This window comes from Tenrec ecaudatus, chromosome 2 (assembly GCF_050624435.1).
Source record: "Tenrec ecaudatus isolate mTenEca1 chromosome 2, mTenEca1.hap1, whole genome shotgun sequence".
Classification (NCBI taxonomy): domain Eukaryota; kingdom Metazoa; phylum Chordata; class Mammalia; order Afrosoricida; family Tenrecidae; genus Tenrec; species Tenrec ecaudatus.
In genome coordinates this window covers 209,970,777-209,991,670 of record NC_134531.1, presented here as the reverse complement: position 1 = coordinate 209,991,670, position 20,894 = coordinate 209,970,777, and the positions used below count along the sequence as shown (strand labels likewise).

Here is a 20,894-nt window from a genome sequence, read left to right as displayed (position 1 = left end):
CAAAGAAATGATATCTGGGCAAAGTGAGATGTTCAGTAAGAAGAAATATTTTAAATAAAATTATATAAATTATTTACTGCTTTAGTCTACAATTTTTAATTCACAAGAGACCTCCAACACAGCAAGCAGATTGTGTGTGTGTGTGTGTGTATGTATATATATATTTAACAGAGTGGGTTTTCTTTAGATTGTTAGATACAGGAAAATGAAATAACCTATGCTTTTCCCTTTAACCTTCATATGAAGGACAGATATATTAGAGAAGCTAGTTATTTCTTTTTTTAATTTTATTTTATCATTTATTTTTGTAGTTATTTCTTACAATTGTTCTTGTGCAATGTTCCTGTGATATGCATCCAGAAGATGTATTTGTCACCCATTTCTTACTGAAGAAGTTTCAGCAAGAGCCCTTGCTGTCTTTAGCACTTCAGAATCAGGAGCAACAAATATCCTTAATTAGCTCTATCTACTAATTAGCTTAACTCTGCAACACTTAAGACAGGAGTTTGGCCCAGTTTTCTCTCTATACCAGCGGTTCTCAACCTTCCTAATTCCACGACCCTTTCACACAGTTCCTCGTGTGGTGGTGACCCCCAACAATAAAATTATTTTTGTTGCTACTTCATAACTGTAATTTTGCTACTGTTATGAATCAGGTGACCCCTGTGAAAGGGTCATTTAACCTCCCAAAGGGTCGAGACCCACAGGTTGAGAACCATTGCTCTGCACCCTAATGAGCCCATCTTTGTCAGGAAAACTCTGCAGTTCTTGAGGAGGCAAACCCCAGTGATACTGCTTTAGCCCCTGTTAACAAATGAGTAACAACCCCAAATAAGACGATACCACACAAGAATAAGTACAAGACACGGCATCCTCAATTTTACTCACCAATAATCAGGACCTACAGAACCACACAGCACAGATGGACCAATTTCTGCTTCTATGAATTTTAAATTGCCTTTTACAACATTTCCCTGGCGCCGACGAGCTAATGTTCCGCAATATGTTGGTTTGTGAAATTCAAGCAACTGTGCCTTCCTCTCAGCCCCACCATTCTGCCTCAGCCGCACACTGAATATTGGCCATAAAAATCTACTTAAAAGAAATATGAAGTGATTCTGAATGCCACACACAGCAAAGGCAGCCTCTAAATGTACATCGGACTGCAGATGGAAGGTGAAGCCCACGTTCGCCTCTCTCTTCAGTCCCACCGCAGCATATGAGGGCAGCCGCCCCAGGAGCAGGTAGGGAAGGTGCTGCCTGGTGACTTTCAGGACTAACTGATATGGCAACTTCCCCTCTTACACACTGCGGGTCTGAGAATTAAGTGCATCCTCCTCTGTTTTCTGCCACCTTGATCACAATCTAGATGTGACTTCCACGGTTGAGGCAACTACATGTGGTGGTGGGCCCTGGTATCCTGACATACCCATACACAGAATAGGGACGTGATGAGCAATAAAAGATTTTCAACAGTTAGATGTGCTCTAGTCTAAGTGGCTGCTTTCATGATATTTTTAATAAGAAGAACCCAATCTGTAATTCTATAGTCAAAGGGCACAGGGCAATATAAGAAGCTTTTATATCAACATGTGTATATATTGTGAAACCCAAAAGGAGGTCAACTTCCTAAATTTGTAATATTTCACAAGACAACCATTTTAACACATCAATGAATCATCTAACTTCCTTTATTCAAAAATAAGAGAGACATGAGAATACAGAACTAAGATGTCACCTGAAACAGCAGGTTCACCAAAAGGTGATTAAAAATAAACCTGCATTTGGAGGGATTAACGATAATTACTAGAGAGAGAGTGATTTTTTTTTCTCTTCAAAATTTTTCTCAAGAAAATGCTGGGGAGGGGGGTATATCATTAAATCTCCTGTTTGCAGGGGAACCTACAGGTCATAAAAGTCTAAGCAGAAGAGCCCCTCTGAGAACTAGCAGCAACTGCAGATATGAGGGCCTTTCTAGAAGGATTGAGATTCTCAGGTTCACTCTTGGAAAGATTAATCTAGCCTCTCCAAGTACTCCACTTGCAAGAGGAAGTTATGTGGGATACCTCTCTCTCTAGTGGGCCGCATTGGGACATCTGTAACTCATGGCATGCAGTGATAGCTTGGAAAAGACAAAGTGAGGGGCATGGGGGCAGGGAGAGACAGGGACGTTTTGACCGTGCCCCACCCCCGTGGCCCAAAAAGCACCCCTACGGGCCTTGCTCCAGAAACCGCAGGTCTTCTAGGAGCTCCTGGGCCACGGTCTGGAGGTGGGAATTGCGGCTCTTTGACATGGCCAGGATTCGCTGCAGGGGCAGGGAGCTCTGGAACTCAGAGGCTGACTTGGAGAAGACTTCTGGCTCTAGAACCACAGACTGGACCAGGCGCAACACATGGAGACACACTTCGGCGTCGGGATCTGCGGGAAAGGAGTAGAGCCTCTGGTTAGAATAGACTTCCTACAGTATCTGAGGGTGATTTTGTCCATCAAGGGATTTGTGCCCTCTGTGAACGACTGACTTATTTGAAAGCGCTGAAAGGTTTCTAAAAACTACCTGACCCAGAAAGAGTCACTACTTGGTGTAAAAGCTTAGTTCATAGAGTCGAGTAAGAAAATGCATTCATCACGTCACATAACATATCGCCTGAAAATACTGAACTAAAGCGATGAACCAGGAAAGCTTTCCATGCTGTGTGCTGTAATTCTATTCACTTGTGGGATCTTTAAAAGGCGCTGCTTCATTTTCACTCTGACCCTTGAAGCCCCACCAAGACCACATACAAACACATATATTCTCAGTGGCCACTGAGCTATATAACATTGCAGGATGTAACAGTCACATACTGTACTATTCCATCGTTTTCCAGCTGAATGCCTTTGAGTTATATAATCTGTTGTGGTGTGCCATAGTCCATCCCGACTCAGAGCAACTCTATGGGATGGAACAGACTTCTCTGGGTTTCCATGGCTGTGATCTTCACCAGTTCTTTTCTCCTATGGAGCAGGTTTCCATCGATGACCTTGCTGATTAACAGCCTAGTGCTTTACCTGTGCACTGCCAAGGCTCATATATAACCTAATGTTCTTGTAGCTAATTTGGAAGTTTTAAATCTCTGCATCTCAAAACCTAGTACACAAAGCCACAGTAGTCAAAATATCATGGTCCTGGTACAGCAACAGACAGAAAGACCAGTGGATCACAATCTCGAGCTCAAGGGCTCTTTGTGAAGCTGTAGGTCACAATTCAGGATAAGACATTCTCAGGATATCATTGTCGCCTCAGGACAGCCTCTCTCAGGTGTGCCCACAGGCACATCTCTCTCCAGCCCCTCTGCCTCTCAGCCGCACAGCCCTTGGCCGCTGCCCTGCTCAGACAAATCTTACTAGGTTCTTTAGTTTTGCCAGTATGTGCTCTACTCTACCAGTAAGCCTTGGCCCAATGGCACTCAGCTCTAGGTTTGTGGGTCCTCAAACTTAGCTCCCAGACAAGTATTGAGAGGCACACTATACTCCACGTGCGAGGGCCCTGCCTAAAGCACCCAGCTTGCTCATGCTGTGGCCTGGGAGCCTGCCATTCTCTCTTGATGGTCTTTGGTCCAGCTGCCTTTGCTGCCACTCCTTTCTGCCACTGCTTCTCACTGTGCTGACCAGGGAGGTTCAGCACAGGGATCTCAGACCCAAACCACCTGCTCAGTTCCTGGTGCTTTATTATCGATGGCAGTAAGATCCTCCTTTTCTGTCTCTGCCTACCTGGACGGTAAAGCTGGCCAATCGGATGCCAGGACTCCATCTACTTTATCCGCATAGTCTCACCCCACAAGGTGCCATATGCCTTATTTGTACTATTAGGAAGTGGACTACCAGCGCCTCGTGTTTGAATCATTCTATCCATTGGGTGGGCATTCAAAAACACGTATTTAATGATTTGTGTCAAACTGCCTCATTCCCAGTGCAGACGCTCCTCCTGCCCTGGAAACGAGAATGGGGCTGTGGGGGCAGGTGACTAGCTCCTGTGAATTCAGGTTCCACAGGGTCCAGGGAAACTTCAAACCGTTCTGAGGATCCCAGTCAAGGTTGGGGTGGGTGTGAGGCAGTGACAAGGCAGGCCGAGGGCGGAAGAGTCTGGCCCCTGGCTCAGTCCCAGCTTTGGGGCTGTCCTGTGGATGACGGCACAGGAAGGGGGGGGGGAGATTTTGCATTTCTGCACTCTCCCTTGGCCAGGCACGGCTTGGCTTCTGCTCAGGGCTTAGCTGGGAGGGGAGCAGGAAATGGTCACTGACCAGCTAGTTCACAAGGTACCGCTGCTAGTGCCCTTCAGTCTGGCACCATCAGAGAACTACTCCAGCAGGCCTCCGTGGCACAGAGGGGCGGAGCGAGGCGGTCTGAAGCCCCACTGTGCTGTGGTATACACTGTGCGACCGACCATATGCATGTACCGCAGCAACGGTTAGGGAGCTCACCCAAGAAGCTGAAAGGGAGACAGGATTCTACGAGCAGGATAGCCTGTTCCTGACTACGACTCCAGGGCATCGGAAAGAGGAAAATCCTCTAAGGAGAGGGACTGACACAGTGGCTGCAACAATGAGTTTAGGCATGGCAATAATTGGGAGGATGGAGCAGGACCCGGCAGGGTTCGGTTCTGTTCCACACAGGGTTTCTATGAGTTAGAACCAACTCCCGGCACCTAACAACCCAGTCATTAGGTGGGAGTTACAGAGTCTAAAATAGAAGAGCCATGCCAACTGATGTACCACACTGCACTTTGGGGTTCCTAACTCCATGCCATTGCCCACTTTATTACATCTTTTCTGGCTGCCCTCTGAAATCTTCTATTCAGCAAGTTCACTTTGCCATTTCTCCCATTCACTTTAGCTGCTCTACAAGCAGAAGCAAGTTTCAGAGTCTCCTTGACATCCATTTGGACCTTTCTGTTCTATGAATGACCTTTTGCTTCCTTCAAATATGATGGCCGTGATGTACTACGACTCGTCTTCAATCACTAATGTTCAATATTATCCATCTATTCTTGAAAAGGTATCAAGAAGTTATCAAAAAAGCTCTTAGGTGTATCTTTTCAAATATGTGCAAATATCTATGCTGACTACCTGAGACAATAATGTAAGAAATCAAAGATGACTTATATAAATGAAGAGATATTTCATGTTCATGGGTTGAATGATAATTAAGATGTCAACTTTTGTCAAACTTGATCTCTATGTTCAATAAAGTCGCAATTAAATCCCCAGACGTAATTTCTGTAGAAGCTGACAAACTGATTCTGATATTTGTTCTGAAGAGCTAAGAAAACAGAACAGTCAAAACTATTCTGAATGAGACCACCACTGGGGGCATCACACGGCTGGAGTTTGAGACTTGCAATCACCAACAAGCTATGGTACTTACCTGTGAAGGGACAGGAACACGGTCAGCAAAACCAAATCCGAGAATCCCAAAACAGAACTACACCTTTACTGATTCTCACCAAAGGTGCCAAAGTAATTGAATGAAGAAAGAATGAGCTATCCAGGAACAGGAGGATAACAGGATAACAGGCATTATCCAGGAATGGGAGTAGCGATACCAGGAGGGTAGGGGAGAGGTGGGAAGAGGAGGGGAGGAAGGGGGAACCAATCGCAATGATTGACACATAGCCACACACATCCAGGGGAACCAACAACAGAAACCACCAGGGAAAAGAGACAGCAGTTGGTGTAAGATATGAAAATATTAATAATTTATCATTTATCAAGGGGTCATGCAGTTGGGAGGGAGGGAAAAAAGAAGAGCTGATACCAAAGACTCAAATAGAAAATAAATGTTTAGAAAAATAATGATGGCAACATATGTACAAATATGCTCGATACAATTGATGCATAGATTGGTATAAGAGTTGTAAGAGCACATGAGGGAGGGGGGAAAGGGGAGGGAGGGGAAAAAAAAGAGGACCTGATGCAAGGGGCTTAAGTGGAGAGCAAATGCCTTGAGAATGATTGGGGCAGGGAATGTATGGATGTGCTTTATACAATTGATGTATGTATATGTATGAACTGTGATAAGAATTGTATGAGTCCCTAATAAATTGTTAAAATTAAAAAAAAGAATAGTATATAAAAAAAAGAAAATGATTAGGGCAAAGAATGTACAGATGTGCTTTATACAATTGATGTATGTATATGTATGGACTGTGATAAGAGTTGTATGAGCCCCTAATAAAATGTTAAAAAAATAAAATTAAAAAAAAAGAGTTGTAAGAGCCCCCAATAAAATGATCTTTAAAAAAAAGAATGATTTTTTCAACTAATATCCCTATCTTGCCTCACATATGAAAGTTTTATTAAAATCAACAATATACATAAAAGTAAAAGTCAAATTACTAAACTGCTATTAGAAAATATATGAAATATATGAAAATGTCTGTGATCCTAGAGTTAGTAAAAAAAAGTTAGTAAAAAAATTTTTGTTTCTTTGTATGTTGATAAGCTAAGTACTATTAAATGTAGAATGCTAATCAATTCATTAAATATAAAAAGATCATTGTTCAATTTGCAAGATTTTTAGAAAGTATGATTAAAACATATTCAATATTCAAAAAATATATTTTTAGATTGAACATCAAAAGTATAATTGTGTCAGAAAAAAACTGACCAATGAAATCTCATCTCAACAACAACAGACATTAAAAGATTTTAAAATAATGTCTTTAAGATTCAGAAATAAAAGTATTTCCAATCTTTAATACTACAGCCATCCCAACAATGATTATTATAAGAGTTTAAAAAAAAGACATTTCAAACAAATATTTTAGAAACATAACCCAGACACTCATTCTCCAGAGACTTTTAGAGGATGTGTTTCACCTAACTGAAGAAGTTAATTAAGAAGGAGGAAGACATGGGGTATAGCAAGACAAAAGCACCAACACGGAAAAAGAAGGGAATCCACAGACTGATGGCAAAGAAAAATCTCAGATTTCAGATGAATAGTGGGGATAGAAGACAATATATTGAGACTGAAATGGGACAGAAGCTCCAGAAGAAACCACTTCAGATATATGAACAATACATTTGTTTTAAATGAACACTGTTGAGAGGAGATTGGAGTGGTTAGAAAATTTAAGGTTAAATTAATAAATAGATAGAAACTAAATAAAGGAAACAAGAAAATTACTAACACAGAGAAACAAGAAATTATAAGGAAAGGAAAACATATACCGTATACACTCGAGTATAAGCCGAGTTTTCTCAGCACCCTTTTAATGCTGTTTTTGTGGCAAAATTAGGTGACTCGGTGGATATTTGAATTGGTTTATACTCGAGTATATATGGTAATAGTTTACTTTATGCTTAACTTTGAATAGCGTAGCCATTAACAAGGTAAACTTGATAATATTAACCTAATGCCAAAAATGACCATAATGAATTATGGGAAAGAGGCCTTGGAGGAACAACAAAATCAGAGTCATCTCCTTTTATAATGAAAACAGACAATTCTTAAAGCTAGATATTATTTGTAGTGCTTCCCAAACCTTTTCACACTGCCCACATGGAGAATGATAGCTATAGGGCACCTGGTGGTAACCTGAGAAAAAGTCTCCAGCTTTATGCAACCTTGGAGAAAAGATGATTATTGCATCGAACAATCACAAAGAGAAGAATAAAACTCAAAAGTATTTAAAACGTTATTAAATATTAGATTTGTACAAAACATCTAGATAAAAGATTATCAAGTTTAATCAGAAACTAATTCCGGTGGCATAACTACTTACATTATTAGATTGTAAGCTTTAAAAGACTCCACACCATCTCTAATGGAAGACTTCTAATAATGATCTACTCAAATTCTTAATAATTTCCATGATAGTCTGTTCACACATGTAAGCGATAAAAATTTTAAATGTTTTTACAACCGTTCAAAATTTCTAACAGTTGAAATTATATTTAAAGAATCTAACAAATCTTCCTTTTCATCTGCTGATAAAATGTTCTGTGATAATGCCAATGGATTTCAAAAGCAATCAGATATTTCCCTGTCAAGCATTTCACAATAGTGGTGAAATTCTAATGGCAACCCCTGGGGGCTTGCAAGTCACTAAAAAGGCATGTCTATAATCTGGGCCACAACCTGGAATCACATTTACTACCTCTTAAACTATGCACTATATTCTTTGGGCACAAGTATGTGGGTTTTTCCAGCCTCTCTATGAGCCCCAGGCTTACAAACTTTGAAGAACAGGAGGAAAGGAAATAATCCTCGTTGATCTCAAATAGACCACCAGTCACTGCCCCAAGTTCTCCCCTTGACTTACCAAGGCCAGCGTGGTTTGCCCCTGCCCGCTTCCCTGGGCTCATAACACAGAACTTTCCCTCCCTCCTCACCGGGTACTTCTAGCACTGGTCAGTTCTCAATTTTCTGAAAATACCTATTGACCTCAGCTCCTACTGCCTGATAAATCATGTCTGGCATTCAACAAAAATTACAAGACATGCTAAAAAGCAAGGGGGGGGGAAGTCAGCAGAGACAAAACAAGCATCAGAACCAGATCCAAGTGTGACCCAGATAGCAAAATGATCAGATAGGTAGCTCTGTCAGGTAAGCGTGGGACTGTTAACCAAAAAGGTAGCCGGGTAAAACCCACCAACTGCTACCATAGACTTATAGCCTTAGAACCCCTTCAGAGAATTTCTAGGAGTCAAAATTAACTTGATGGAAGTTTTGGTTTGGGCATAATTAATAAGCTAAGGCACTGCAATGGTTACGTTTTTCTGTCAACTTAGTGAACCTGTAAGAAGAAATGGGTCCAGTGCAACCAATCAGTCTGGTCACAATCTAATGATACCTCCTCCTTAAGGAAGTGGCCTCTTTTTGAGACACACAGTGGAGAGCTAGACTCTTCTCTTGCCCCTCTCCTTCCTGCTTCTGGGACAAATGCACATGTTTTCCGCCAACCCAGGAGCTGTTGGCACCCTGCCATGCTCCTGCTGCCCCTGGACCCATGCAACTCTGCACCTACTGGGCAGTGATCTCATCGGCCAGCCTGCAGCCACATGAGTCTGGAGGGGACCCCGTGAGCATCTGGCCCATGGACTTGAGTTGGACTGGGCTGGGGCTGCTTCCTAGATAAGAATTTCTTTCTTGTTATAAAGTTCTTTTTGTTTGTTTGTTTGTTTGTTTATTTGTTTGTTTGTTTGTGTTCTCTAGAAAACCTAACCTAACACAAATGAGTACCTGGAAAAGGATCTAGGAAAACAAAATACTGAGGATGGAGGCATGTCTGACTTCTGCCGTATGGCAACTGGATGGAGCATGACTTTTCTTCTCCTCTGGGCAGCCAGAGGCCAGATACAGCCTCCAATGGGTTACTCATTTGAGAATGTGGAACAGACAGGATCCTTTGATGTGGCTCCAAATTCTCTAGCTTGAACTCTGCTCTTAGAAAACAAGCCTGTTCTTTACTGTGAAGAAACTTCATTCCAGATGAAACTTTTGCTATCTACATCTATACACAGAGCTCAATCTAGAGAATCAGTGCCAACTTCAGTACTTCAAACTGAGAATATTTCCAATAGCTCTGGCTCAATGTTTGGCTTAGAGAAGGGTAAGACAACTTGGGTAAGAAAAGACAATTCTCTACATCCAACACAAAGGTGACATTGTTATTGGGCTGATCTGACAAGGATTGTAAAGCAGTCAGAATGAACATGCTTCAATGAGTAATTCTGAACATGCTGAGAACAAACGGCAAAAGGTAAGAAAGCCTCAGCAAAGAAAGAGAGATTGCATGAACACCCTAAAGGAGCTTTACAATCTGAAAGGGGCATTAACCAAAACCAAAATCTCAATGGATGGGCTGCCAGCAGAATGGGAGGGACAGAGAACAGAATCAGTGGCCTGGAAGGCAAAACAATGGAAATTACTCTCTCTGAAAAGCAGCAGACATGGGACTGATGAAAAAGAACAGTGCCTCTAAGAGCTAGGGACAACAACGAAAGACCAACGATGCACAATACTAGAGTCCTGAGAGGAGAACACAAAGTGAGTAGGGATGAACTTTTTTTTGAAGAATTAATGGAGAAAAATTCCCCACATTTAGTAAAAGCTATAAACCTATCAATTCCAGAAGCTGAGAGAAGAAGACCAAACAAGATAAACATGAAGAGATCCGTGCCAAGACGCACCCAGTCAAACATATTTTTTAATATTCTTTTATTAGTGGCTTATACAACTCATCACAATCCATACATGCATCAATTGTGTAAAGCACATTTGTACATTCATTGCCCTCATCATTCTCAAAACATTTGCTTTCCACCTAAGCCCCTGGCATCAGCTGCTCATTTTTCCCCTCCATCCCCCCTCCCTCATGAACCCTTCATAATTTATAAAAATCTTGCCCTGTCCAACGTCTCCCTTCATCCACTTTTCTGGTGTCTGTCCCCCAGGGAGGAGGTTATATGTAGATTCTTATAATCAGTTCCCCCTTTCTAACCCACATTACCTCCACCCTCCGAGTATTGCCACTCACACCACTGGTCCTGAAGGTATCATCGCCCTGGATTCCCTGTGGTTCCGGTTCCTATCTGTACCAGTGTACATCCTCTGTTCTAGCCATATTTGTAAGGTAGAATTGGGATCATGATAGTGGGGGGGGGGGAGGGGAGAGGAGGAAACATTTAGGAACTAGAGGAAAATTGTTATGTTTCATCTTTGCTACAACGCACCCTGACTGGCTCGTCTTCTCCCCCTGTCCTGTCTGTAAGGGAATGTCCAGTGGCCTATAAATGGGCTTTGGGTCTCCACTCCGTACTCCCCCTTCATTCACAATGATATGATTTTTTTTTTTGTTCTGATGATGCCTGGTGCCTGGTACCTGATCCCTTCGACACCTCGTGATCACACAGGCTGGTGTGCTTCTTCCATGTGGACTTTGTTGCTTCTGAGCTAGATGGCCACTTGTTTACCTTCAAGCCTTTAAGACCCCAGACGCTATATCTTTTGATAGCCGGGTACCATCAGCTTTCTTTGCCACATTTGTTTATGCACCCGCTTTGTCTTCAGTGATTGCGTCAGGATGGTGAGCATCATAGAATGCCAATTTAATATAAGAAAGTATTCTCACATTGAGGGAGTACTTGATATTGGAGGCCCAATGACCTTCTGCTACCTTAATATTAAACCTATAAATATATGCACATAGATCTATTCCCCATCCTCATATATAAATATATTACATATGTACATGTCTTTGTTTAGACCTCTATAAATGCCCTTTGCCTCCTAGCTCTTTCCTCTATTTCCTTTGACTTTCCTCTTTTCCCACTATCATGCTCAGTCTTCATTTGGGTTTCAGTAATTCCTCTTGGTTACATTACCCTTGATCACACCCTACCAGGCCTCCTATACCCTCCTCACCACCGATTTGGATCACTTGTTCCATTGTCCCTGAGTTTATTAACACCACTACCTTTCCCCCCACCTCCCCTATCCCATTTCCCCCCAGAACTGTCGGTCCCATTGTTTTCTCCTCCAGATTGTTCATCCAGCCCATCTTATTTAAACTGACCTGCAGAGAGAATAACACGCACAAAAACAAGACAGAGAAAAACCAAGCAACAATATACAACAAAACAACAATAAACCAATGACAAATAAAACCAAAACAAAACACAACAAGAAAGAAAAGCTTGTAGTTAGTTCAAGGATTGTTTGTTGGCCTTTATGAGTGTTTTCCAGTCCAGTCTGTTGGGGCACCACGCCCTAGCCCCAAAGTCCACCTTCAGCATTCCCTGGGGACCTCGCTGCTCCATTCCCTTGCTGTTCTGTTGCACCCCCTTAGTGTTTTGCCTCGGTGTGACAGGATCAGATCAGGCACAATTCCCACCCAGTCAAACATCTTAAAAGCTAAAGATAAAGGGAAAAATCTTAAAGAGCAGCAAAATGGAAATGACCCTTTGTCTACAAAGGAACAATAAATCACAGGCTATGTATTTCTCATCAGAAACCTTGAAGGCTACAGGAACTGATGCAACATGTTTCACATACTGAAAGAAACTGTCCTGTCAATTCACATAAGTCATGGCTGACCTCATGGTACAGAATGGAACTGTCCTACAGAGTTTTCTGGCTTGAACTGCTATGGGAGCAGACGGCAAGGTTGTTCTCCCACAGAGTCATTGGGTGGCTTTAAAGCACCGATGTTTCTGTTAACAATAGAGTGTTCACCGTTGTACCATCAGAGCTCCTTAAATAACTATTAGGTTGAGCCATTGTGCATGTATTTCTCTAAATTCTGATCTCGAGCCAACCATAACTAGTTTCAAAGTTCACCTTATTCATTCTCAGCCTTTATCCTTTTCTAATATAAGGACATAAATGAAAATATTTTTCTATAACAACAGCTTAAGTTGCTTCTCACTGGTTTCGACATTGGGAATTTTTATTATCAGTCACTTGAAAATTTTGTTCCCATTTGATTCACGAGTCCCATGGGTTATTTATAAATATTTTAGTTTCCAAACATACATGGATTTTCATGTCACTGATTTACAGCTGAATTTATTTTTGGCCAGAGAACATACCCTGTATGATTTCAATACTTTGAAGTTTGCTGAGACGTGCGTTGGCCCGTTTTTATAAATAGTCTGTGTACACTTCAAAAAGAATGTTTACTCTACAGATGTAGAGGACAGTGTGCCTTATGTATTTCCACTGGGTCAAGATTGCTAATTATTTTGTTAAAAACTAAAAGAAATAAAGAAAATAACTCAGTACAGGATCCTGTATCTTGAGAAATTCCTCCTCAGAAATTAATGGGAAATCAAAAATATTCTTAGATGAAGGAAAATTAAGAGAGTTTGTCACCAGCAGACCTACCACAAAAGAGTATCTAAACCATACACAAACTTGTACATGGATATTTATAATAATATTTCATAAAATTTAAAAATGGAAAAATACTCAAACATCTATTAACTGGTGATTGAGTGAAAAAAATGTGATTATATCCACACAATGGACCCTCACACATTCTACCACAGGATTACCCCTGTAAATATTTGCTAAGTGAAAAAGCAAGCAATCAAAGGCCTCACAGTTCATGATTCCACGTGTACGAAATGCCCAGAGTAGGCAAATCCACAGAGATAGAGAGTAGCTTAGAGGTTGTCAGGAGTGGGGTAGAGGGCGGAATGGGAAGGCACTGCTAAATGGCATAGGATTTCTGTGGCGGGCAATGAAAATACTCTAGAATTATAGAGTGATGGCTGCACGGCTCTATGAATATTCTAAAATCCACAGAACTGTATGTACACTTTAAGTGGGTAAATTTTGTGATATGTAATTTTTTTCTTAATAAAATTAAGGTTGTTCAAAGGATATTAGTAGAGAAACTAGCAAAATTCAAACTGGGGCTGAAGATGAGTTAATAATATTGGATCAGGGTTAATTTCATGGTTTCAGTAACTATTATATATTTATATACTATGTTATCATTAGGGGTAGCTGAGTGGGAGGAACTCTACTAGTTTTGTGACATCTTTTAAAAATCTAAAAATGAAGTGAAAAAATGAATGGTTACAGAAAATTCTCTAAATAGGAAGGCAACCATCAAAGAAGGAATCCCAGAACACAAAAAGGAAGCACATACAGCTGGAAGAGCAAAAATATGGGCAACATCTTGGACTCTCCTCTCCCCTTAAGCTTTCAAATCTATGGTAGAAGGCTAAAGCAAACATTATACTGATGTGGTTCTCAATGCTTGGAAAAGAAATATTTGACAATTATCATTACAAATGAGGAAATGAAAAATAACTTAAAAGGAGGTAAATTTTCTACATTTCACTGCAACTGGTAAAATGTTGACACTGTAGGCAGGGATCACTTATGTATGTATAATGTAATACATGGATAAAACAAAATTTTCTATGGACATTTTCATCAAGAGGCGGCTACATTTACATAGAATAAAATGTCAAACCTTATGTATATAACTCAGTAAGTTTTGACAAATGCATATACCCTCATAAAGCATAATTCTTTCGAGCTACAGAACATTTCCAGCAGGAGTCCTGGTGACACCATGGTGAAGGCACTCAGCTGCTAATCAAATGGCTGGTAGTTCAAACCCACCTGATGCTCTAGGGGAGGAAAATGTGGTAGTCTGTTTCCATGAAGTTTTTCAGCCTTGGAAATTCTATGGCAATTCTACTCTGCCCTACGGGCAGATGAGTTGGAATGACTGGAAGGCTGTGGATTTAGGTGTCTTGTTTCCTTGTTTGGGGAGCCCTGGTGGTGTACTGGGTTATGTGCTGGGCTGCTAACTACAAGGTAAGCAGTTCAAAACCACTAAACTCTCCAAGGGAAAAGATGAGACTTTCTACTCCCATAAAGTTTTAGTCTCATGGGGCTGCACGGGAGTTGTCCTACAGGGTCACTACAGGTCAGAATTGACTCAATGGCAGTGAGATTTTATCTATTTTTAATTTGGGTTTGGTTTTTAGTTTTACAGAGCATTTTCTTCACCATCAAGTCCATGAGGCCCCTTTCTGGCCAGTTATCACCCATAATGAGCAAGCAATATTCTGATTTCAACCACGATAAGTTAGTTTTGTCTGCTTTTGAAAATACATATAAATACTTTAAGTGGATAAATGATATGGTATATAAATTATATCTTGATAAAATTAGGGTTGTTCATGGTATAAATATGATACATGGTCAGTTGACCTCCCTTTTGACCCAACCTGGATTTGCTCTAGGCTCAAATATTTCGTGCTTGTTCCAAGAACAGACATTTATTTTGTTTTTTAAAAATATTTTGGTGGTGTTTTCATTCTTACTCTTAATTTTTATATACTATTATTTTCTTGTTTTATTTTTTAATTGTTTCTGTTAGGTTTCCAGTTTATGAAGCACAGAAGGAGTGGATGCACAGAGACAATAACTGATGCAATGATTTATTGAAGGCAAGGGGTGGGGAGAGTGAGAGAAATTGGGAGTAAACCATGAATACAGGAGATGGGAGGGAGCACTAGAAGTGATTATGATGATGTATATACAACTCTTTTGAAACGCAATTTAACTATGGAAGCGTATGATGTGTGAATATAACATCAAGAAAATACTAAAAAATAATGAAAAAATAAAGTTAGAGCTGTTTGTAAGTGAAACTACACAAAGAAAAATAAAAAGGTTATTTCATTATGAATGTTCAAGCAAATCAAAACAAGTGGAATAATACTCTGCTTTTCCCCATAGTTTCTCTATGTTGTTCCCCATGGTTGCTCTATATGGAGCTGGGGGGAGGAGCTGTTTTCTACCCATAAAGTCTTATCAAGAGTTTGCATGAAAATGAAATCACTGCATCATACCACATTTTCTCCCAAACAGTAGACAGCTTTCTTTGTTAATGATTTATATGTTTAAAAAATATGGGAAAGATGAAAGAGAATTGTGCTGATGTGGAACATAATATGTCAGCAGAGGGCCACCTCAATTAGAAAATGCCAATGTAATTTAAACAAGGTGTGCCCCCGGGCTAACATCCTTTTCAGCACTGACCAGAGCCTCTGCTTGTCATGGGTCTGTCACTGCCAAAGCCTCTGGTTAGCATGCACCTTACTCAGTCACATCTGCCAACTGCTCCTATAACCAAAAGCAAACAAACAAAACTTCCAACCCTTGCTACTGAGTTGATTCTGGCTCCCAGGGGCCCTATAAAAAAAACAAACCCACTGCCATTGTTGGGCTGATGGTCTTCAACCTTGAAGACAGCAGTCTAACGCTTACTCAACAGTGCCACCAGGGCTCCTGATAGGGACCCTATTACAAAATTTCACTGCCATTGAGGCAATTCAACTCCTAACCACCCTATAGGACCCTATCCACCACTTGCCTGGCAGTTTGTCATACTGTGGTGGCTTGTGTGATGCTGGGGTGCTGGATGCTATATCACTGGTATTTTCAAATACCAACAGAATCAACCAAAGTGAACAGGTTTTAGTAGAGCTCCCAGACTAAGAACAGACTAGAAGGAAGGAATTAGCTGCCCACTTGAGAGGAAGAAGCCTCTGAAAACCTTATGGAGAGCATTGGAACACTGTCCGATACTGAGAGCCGCACTAACAGAAGGAGCATGCAGTCAGAGACAGGGCCAGAAGATGAGCCTGTCCAGTGGGAAGACACTCACAGTCTGACTGAGGAAGAGCTGCCTTCTTAAAGTAGAGCCCGCTACAGTGACATGAATGCAATAAAACCTCAGGACCTTCACTTGCTGATGGAGCATGACTCAAAATGAGAATAAGTGAAAATATCAATTAATAATTGGAACTCGGGATGTACAGAGTATGAACTAGGAAAATTAGAAGTAATCAAAAATGAAATGGAATGCATACAGATCAATATCCTAGGCATGAGTGGGCTAAAATGGAATGGCACTGGCATTTTAAAATCATAAAATCATATGGTTTACTATGCTGGAAATGGCAGATTCAAGAGGATAGTGTTACATTTGTCAACAAAAAGAACATTTACAGATCTCTCTTCAAGTACAATGCTGTCTGTGATAGGATATCATCTGTAAGCATACAAGGAAATCCGGTCAATACAACTATATCCAAATTTATGCACCAACCACTAAATATGATAACAAAGAAACTGAAGAATTCTACCAACATCTTCAGTCTGAAGTTGAACAAACATGCAGTCAAGATGGACTGATAACCATTGGTGATTGGAATGCAAAAGTTAGAAGCAAAAAGTTTGCAAATATGGTCTTAGTATTAGAAACTAAGCTGGAGATCGCATGATAGAATTTTGTAAGACCGACGATTGCTTTATCACAAATACCTTTTTGCAACAACACAAAAGGCGACTATATACATAGACTGCTCCAGATGGAGTACACAGAAATCAGACTGACCGCCTCTATGGGAAGAAGAATCAGTGCATTTGAATTGTAGTGCTGGTAAAGAATACTGAAGTTACTGTGACTGCCAAAAGCAACAACAAATCTGACTAGGAAGGAAGTACAGTCAAATGCTCTTTAAAGGCAAGGATGACAAATTTACCCTAAAATTTTATTTCTGCTATGTGTTTAAGGAAATTAATATCTTAACTTCTGAATCATTTTCTTGAATTAAGGTTGCATTCTGTGGTTCAGAATACGTTGTACTTTTGACATGTACTCTCATATACTTTTGACATGTTACAAGGTGAGAGCAATCCCTGGAGAAGAATCTCATCCTTTGTGGTACAGTGGAGGGGCAGCAGTAAAGGGGAAGACCCTCGACAAGATGCACTGACACAGCGGCTGTCACAGGGGGCTCAAGCCTGGGAACCATTGTGAGAATGGTGCACTCAGGACTGGGCGGTGTTTCCTTCAGTTGTTCATTGGGTTGCTATGAATTGGAAGCGACTTGGCAGCCCCTAACAACAGCAGGAATTTTACAGCTGAGTTTAAATAACTCTACCACATCCATGGTAAATAGCATAGCAGCAACCATCTCGCCAAGTTGCGCCAATGCAATCTGCATGTGCTCACCAGTCCCTGGACACTGAGATAGGGGACTGGCAGCTGGTGAGTGACTAACAATATTTGGTGGCAGAGTATATTCTTCCTCATTATTCTGTTCAGAGACTTGAGGAAAATTCACAATGAACCTCAGAATGTAACCATAATTCAAGAGAATGATTCAGAATTTAAAATATCCATTTCCTTAAACACATAGCAGAAATCAAATTTTAGGGTAAATTGTAATTTTATGGTAAATTTAGTAATCTTTAGGGTAAAATCATGTTTTATCCTAAGCAATGTATAAGGCTTCCTTTAACTTTCTCCTCCCCTTCATCGTCCCTTCCTATTCCCAATATACACACTCAGCATAATGGTAAAGGTAGCGCACTGGTTTCCCATGTGGTTCTTTGGAGTATACATTCCTTTGGATGGAAATAACCCAAACATCCACTGCCACCAAGTCTATTTCCACTCATGGTGACCCTACACAGAGTTTCCTGTATGCTTTTTGTGAAACAGAAAGCCATGTCTTTTTCTGTGGAGCTGCTGCTGGGTAAACTGCTGATCTCTCCCTTAGCAACCAATGTGAAACCCACCACAGCACTAGGTGTTTCTGTCCATCAAAATGCCCACCATCACAGCGAGGGGAGCGGAAAGGAGTGGTAAGGAAAGGAGAGGCAAACCAATACGCTCTGGTACTTAAATATGGGTCAAATAAGAACTGGAGGACAAGTCACTTCAAGCAATTCTACACTCAACATGAGTTAACTCCACATGCCCTTGTGACTGCTCTGATCACGAGGAAAGGCTGTGTTTCTCACACTCAGTCGCTCATGCTATTTCAAAATCAGCCTAGCAGCTCCACTGGATTTCTGTACAGCTGTACTGTGAGGGTAAGTCAAAGGTATTGCTAACAAGGTTCCAGATCATGCATACATGGGTTTATTCCAAGTATGTTTAAACATGTGCAGACACACTTCTCTTAGTAAGACACTTGTCTTACACTCATTAGGATGTCCTTTTAAAAATATACTTTTAAAAGGTGTTGCGTGCAGATCAGCTAGCTCAAAGAGCTGATCTTTCATCAGTCTTTGAAGCAAGATCAAAGCTACTGATGGTTTTAGGGAACGTGTCATAACAGAGATGAGTCTTGGATTTACCAGTATGATCCTGAGAGCAACATCTGATCCAAATAGTGGCTTCTGAAGGGATCTGCTGGGTCAGCTACATGCAAGGCAGAGAACTCAGCTCAGAAGGTGACGGTGACTATTTGGGGGATTGATTTCCAATGGACAATCTTCATCACAGGGGCTTATTGGGAAGAAGTTTTAGGAAAAGTGAAATTGCATTGGTGAAAAAAAGGGCAGGAAAGTGGCACTGAGGAATTTTTCTCATCACGACCTGCTTATTCTTTGAAGGTACCGAGGACCGGCCTATGAGAATTTTATCGGGAAACTTCACCCTAGCCATCCTACAGTCCTGGCCCTGATACCGCAGACCTCGTTTCATTCCTCAAACTCCAAGAACATCTCAAAGGAACATGATTTGAGTTCCTTAAGGATGCCACAACTACCACTGTGACATGGTGTCAAATCCGGTGTTTCCCAAAGTGGGTGATACTGTCCCGAGGAATATGGAAATGGTCGGGGAAGGAGGGATGCAAAAGCAGATTCCTGCACTTCATTCTGGAGTTATGGGCTCCAGTATGAACCTTTTTAATTGTCAGGGAGGAGCTGAGTAATTCTTTTTCTGAAAAGGGGCAGTAAGCCAAGTAAGTTTGAGAGCCTCTGGTGTATGTCAAAGAAGGCCGAATTCTTCAGGGGAAGGGTCAGTTGAAAGATGGAGACACTATCTGCAGAAATAGATAGTAGAATAAGAGGAAATGCTAATAATGGGTTCACACTGATATTTTTATTTAATAGTTTCTATGATTTGTGGCAATAATTTTTATTTATTTTATTTATTTCCTTAATACAGGCTCAAGTCAGGTGGTCTTTTCATCTTAATCATATCTTAGACAAACCTCATACAAACCAACCTTCCTTTAATTATTTGATAACTACTGTTAGGTGCTATCAAGTCCTCTCTGAGTGATGGTGACCTTCTGCATCACAGAATTAAAATCTGGCCCAGTCAGGAGTCATCATGATGCTCTTTGGGATGTTTTGCAACATTGTTGCAACCATTGCATTAATCCAGCTCAGGGATGGTTTCCTTATTTTTGCTGACCATCCACCAAACATGAAGACCTCTTCCAGTGACTGGTCTTTCCTGGTGATGTAGTCAAAGTCTCAACAGCCTTGTTTCTAAAGAAGCCTTCTGACTATTCTTCCAAGACTGATCTATTTATGCTTCTGGCAATCCATGGTCCATTCAACATTCATTACCAACTCTGTGATTTGGATGCATACAGTTTTCTCCCTTCCTTTTTCATTGTCCATCTGTCACATGCATGTGAGGTGACTGAAAGGAGCATGGCGCAGGTCAGACAGTGACATCTTTGCTTTTAAAAAAACAAAATTTAGTATAGCACTGGTGAATCACACATTATTCCTCTAGTTCCTGAATGCCACACACACACACACACACACACACACACACACCCGACACACATATACTCCCATGACCCAGTTGTACCTTAAAAATCTGGCTAGACCAGAGAACACACATTGGTACAGCTAAGAGCTCTCGACACATGGAATTCAGGACAGATAAACCCCTTAGGAACAGTAGTGGGAGTAGTGATATCATGTGAGTAGGGGAGTGGTGGGGGAGGGGGGAGAGAAGGGGAGAAACAGGGAACCTATCACAAGGTTGGATATATAGCCTCCCACCCCAAAGGGGACAAATAACAGAAATTGGGTGAAGGGAGACAATGGGCAGTGTAAGCTATGAAATAATAACAATAATATATCATTGAACAAGGATTCACGAGGGTGGGAGGGTGGAGGCGGGAGGGGGAAAAAGAGGAGCTTATACCAGGGGCTCAAGTAGAAAGTGTTTTGGAAATGAAGGTGGCAACATATGTACAAAGATGCTCGATACAATAGATGTATGGTATGTTATAAGAGCTGTAAATGTCCCCAATAAAATGATTTATAAAAATAATAATAATTAGAACTTGTACATTAGATTTGTTCAAGCATTACTATTTTCAATGTTCCACTTGTGAGAATTTTTATTTTATTCATGTTAAGACATAATCTTAACATAGTCTTTTATCTAATTCAGTGAGTGTTTCAAAGTTGTCTTCGTTTTTGACAAATAAGATTGTGTCACTGATAGATGGTAAATGAGTCTTCCTCCAATCTTGATGCTGATCTTCTTTATATACTCGTGTCTCAGATTTGCCTAGCATATAGAATAAGTAAAAGGATAAAATTC

At 40.8% G+C, this 20,894-nt stretch overlaps 1 protein-coding gene across 6 annotated transcripts in view; it reads right to left on the bottom strand.

Moving 5' to 3' along the window:
* Positions 1–849: 849 nt before the first annotated feature.
* Positions 850–20,894, bottom strand: part of HSF2BP (heat shock transcription factor 2 binding protein) — a 157,246-nt gene continuing 137,201 nt past the window's right edge. For 3 of the 6 annotated variants that reach the window (XM_075542246.1, XM_075542244.1, XM_075542245.1), the window contains one exon: positions 852–2,419. In XM_075542246.1, the coding sequence (XP_075398361.1) occupies positions 2,211–2,419 (209 nt within the window). In that variant the 3' untranslated portion in view covers positions 852–2,210. Of the gene's footprint in view, positions 2,420–20,894 lie in introns of all 6 variants that reach the window. The other 3 variants (XM_075542247.1, XM_075542242.1, XM_075542243.1) reach the window with 3 other exon arrangements.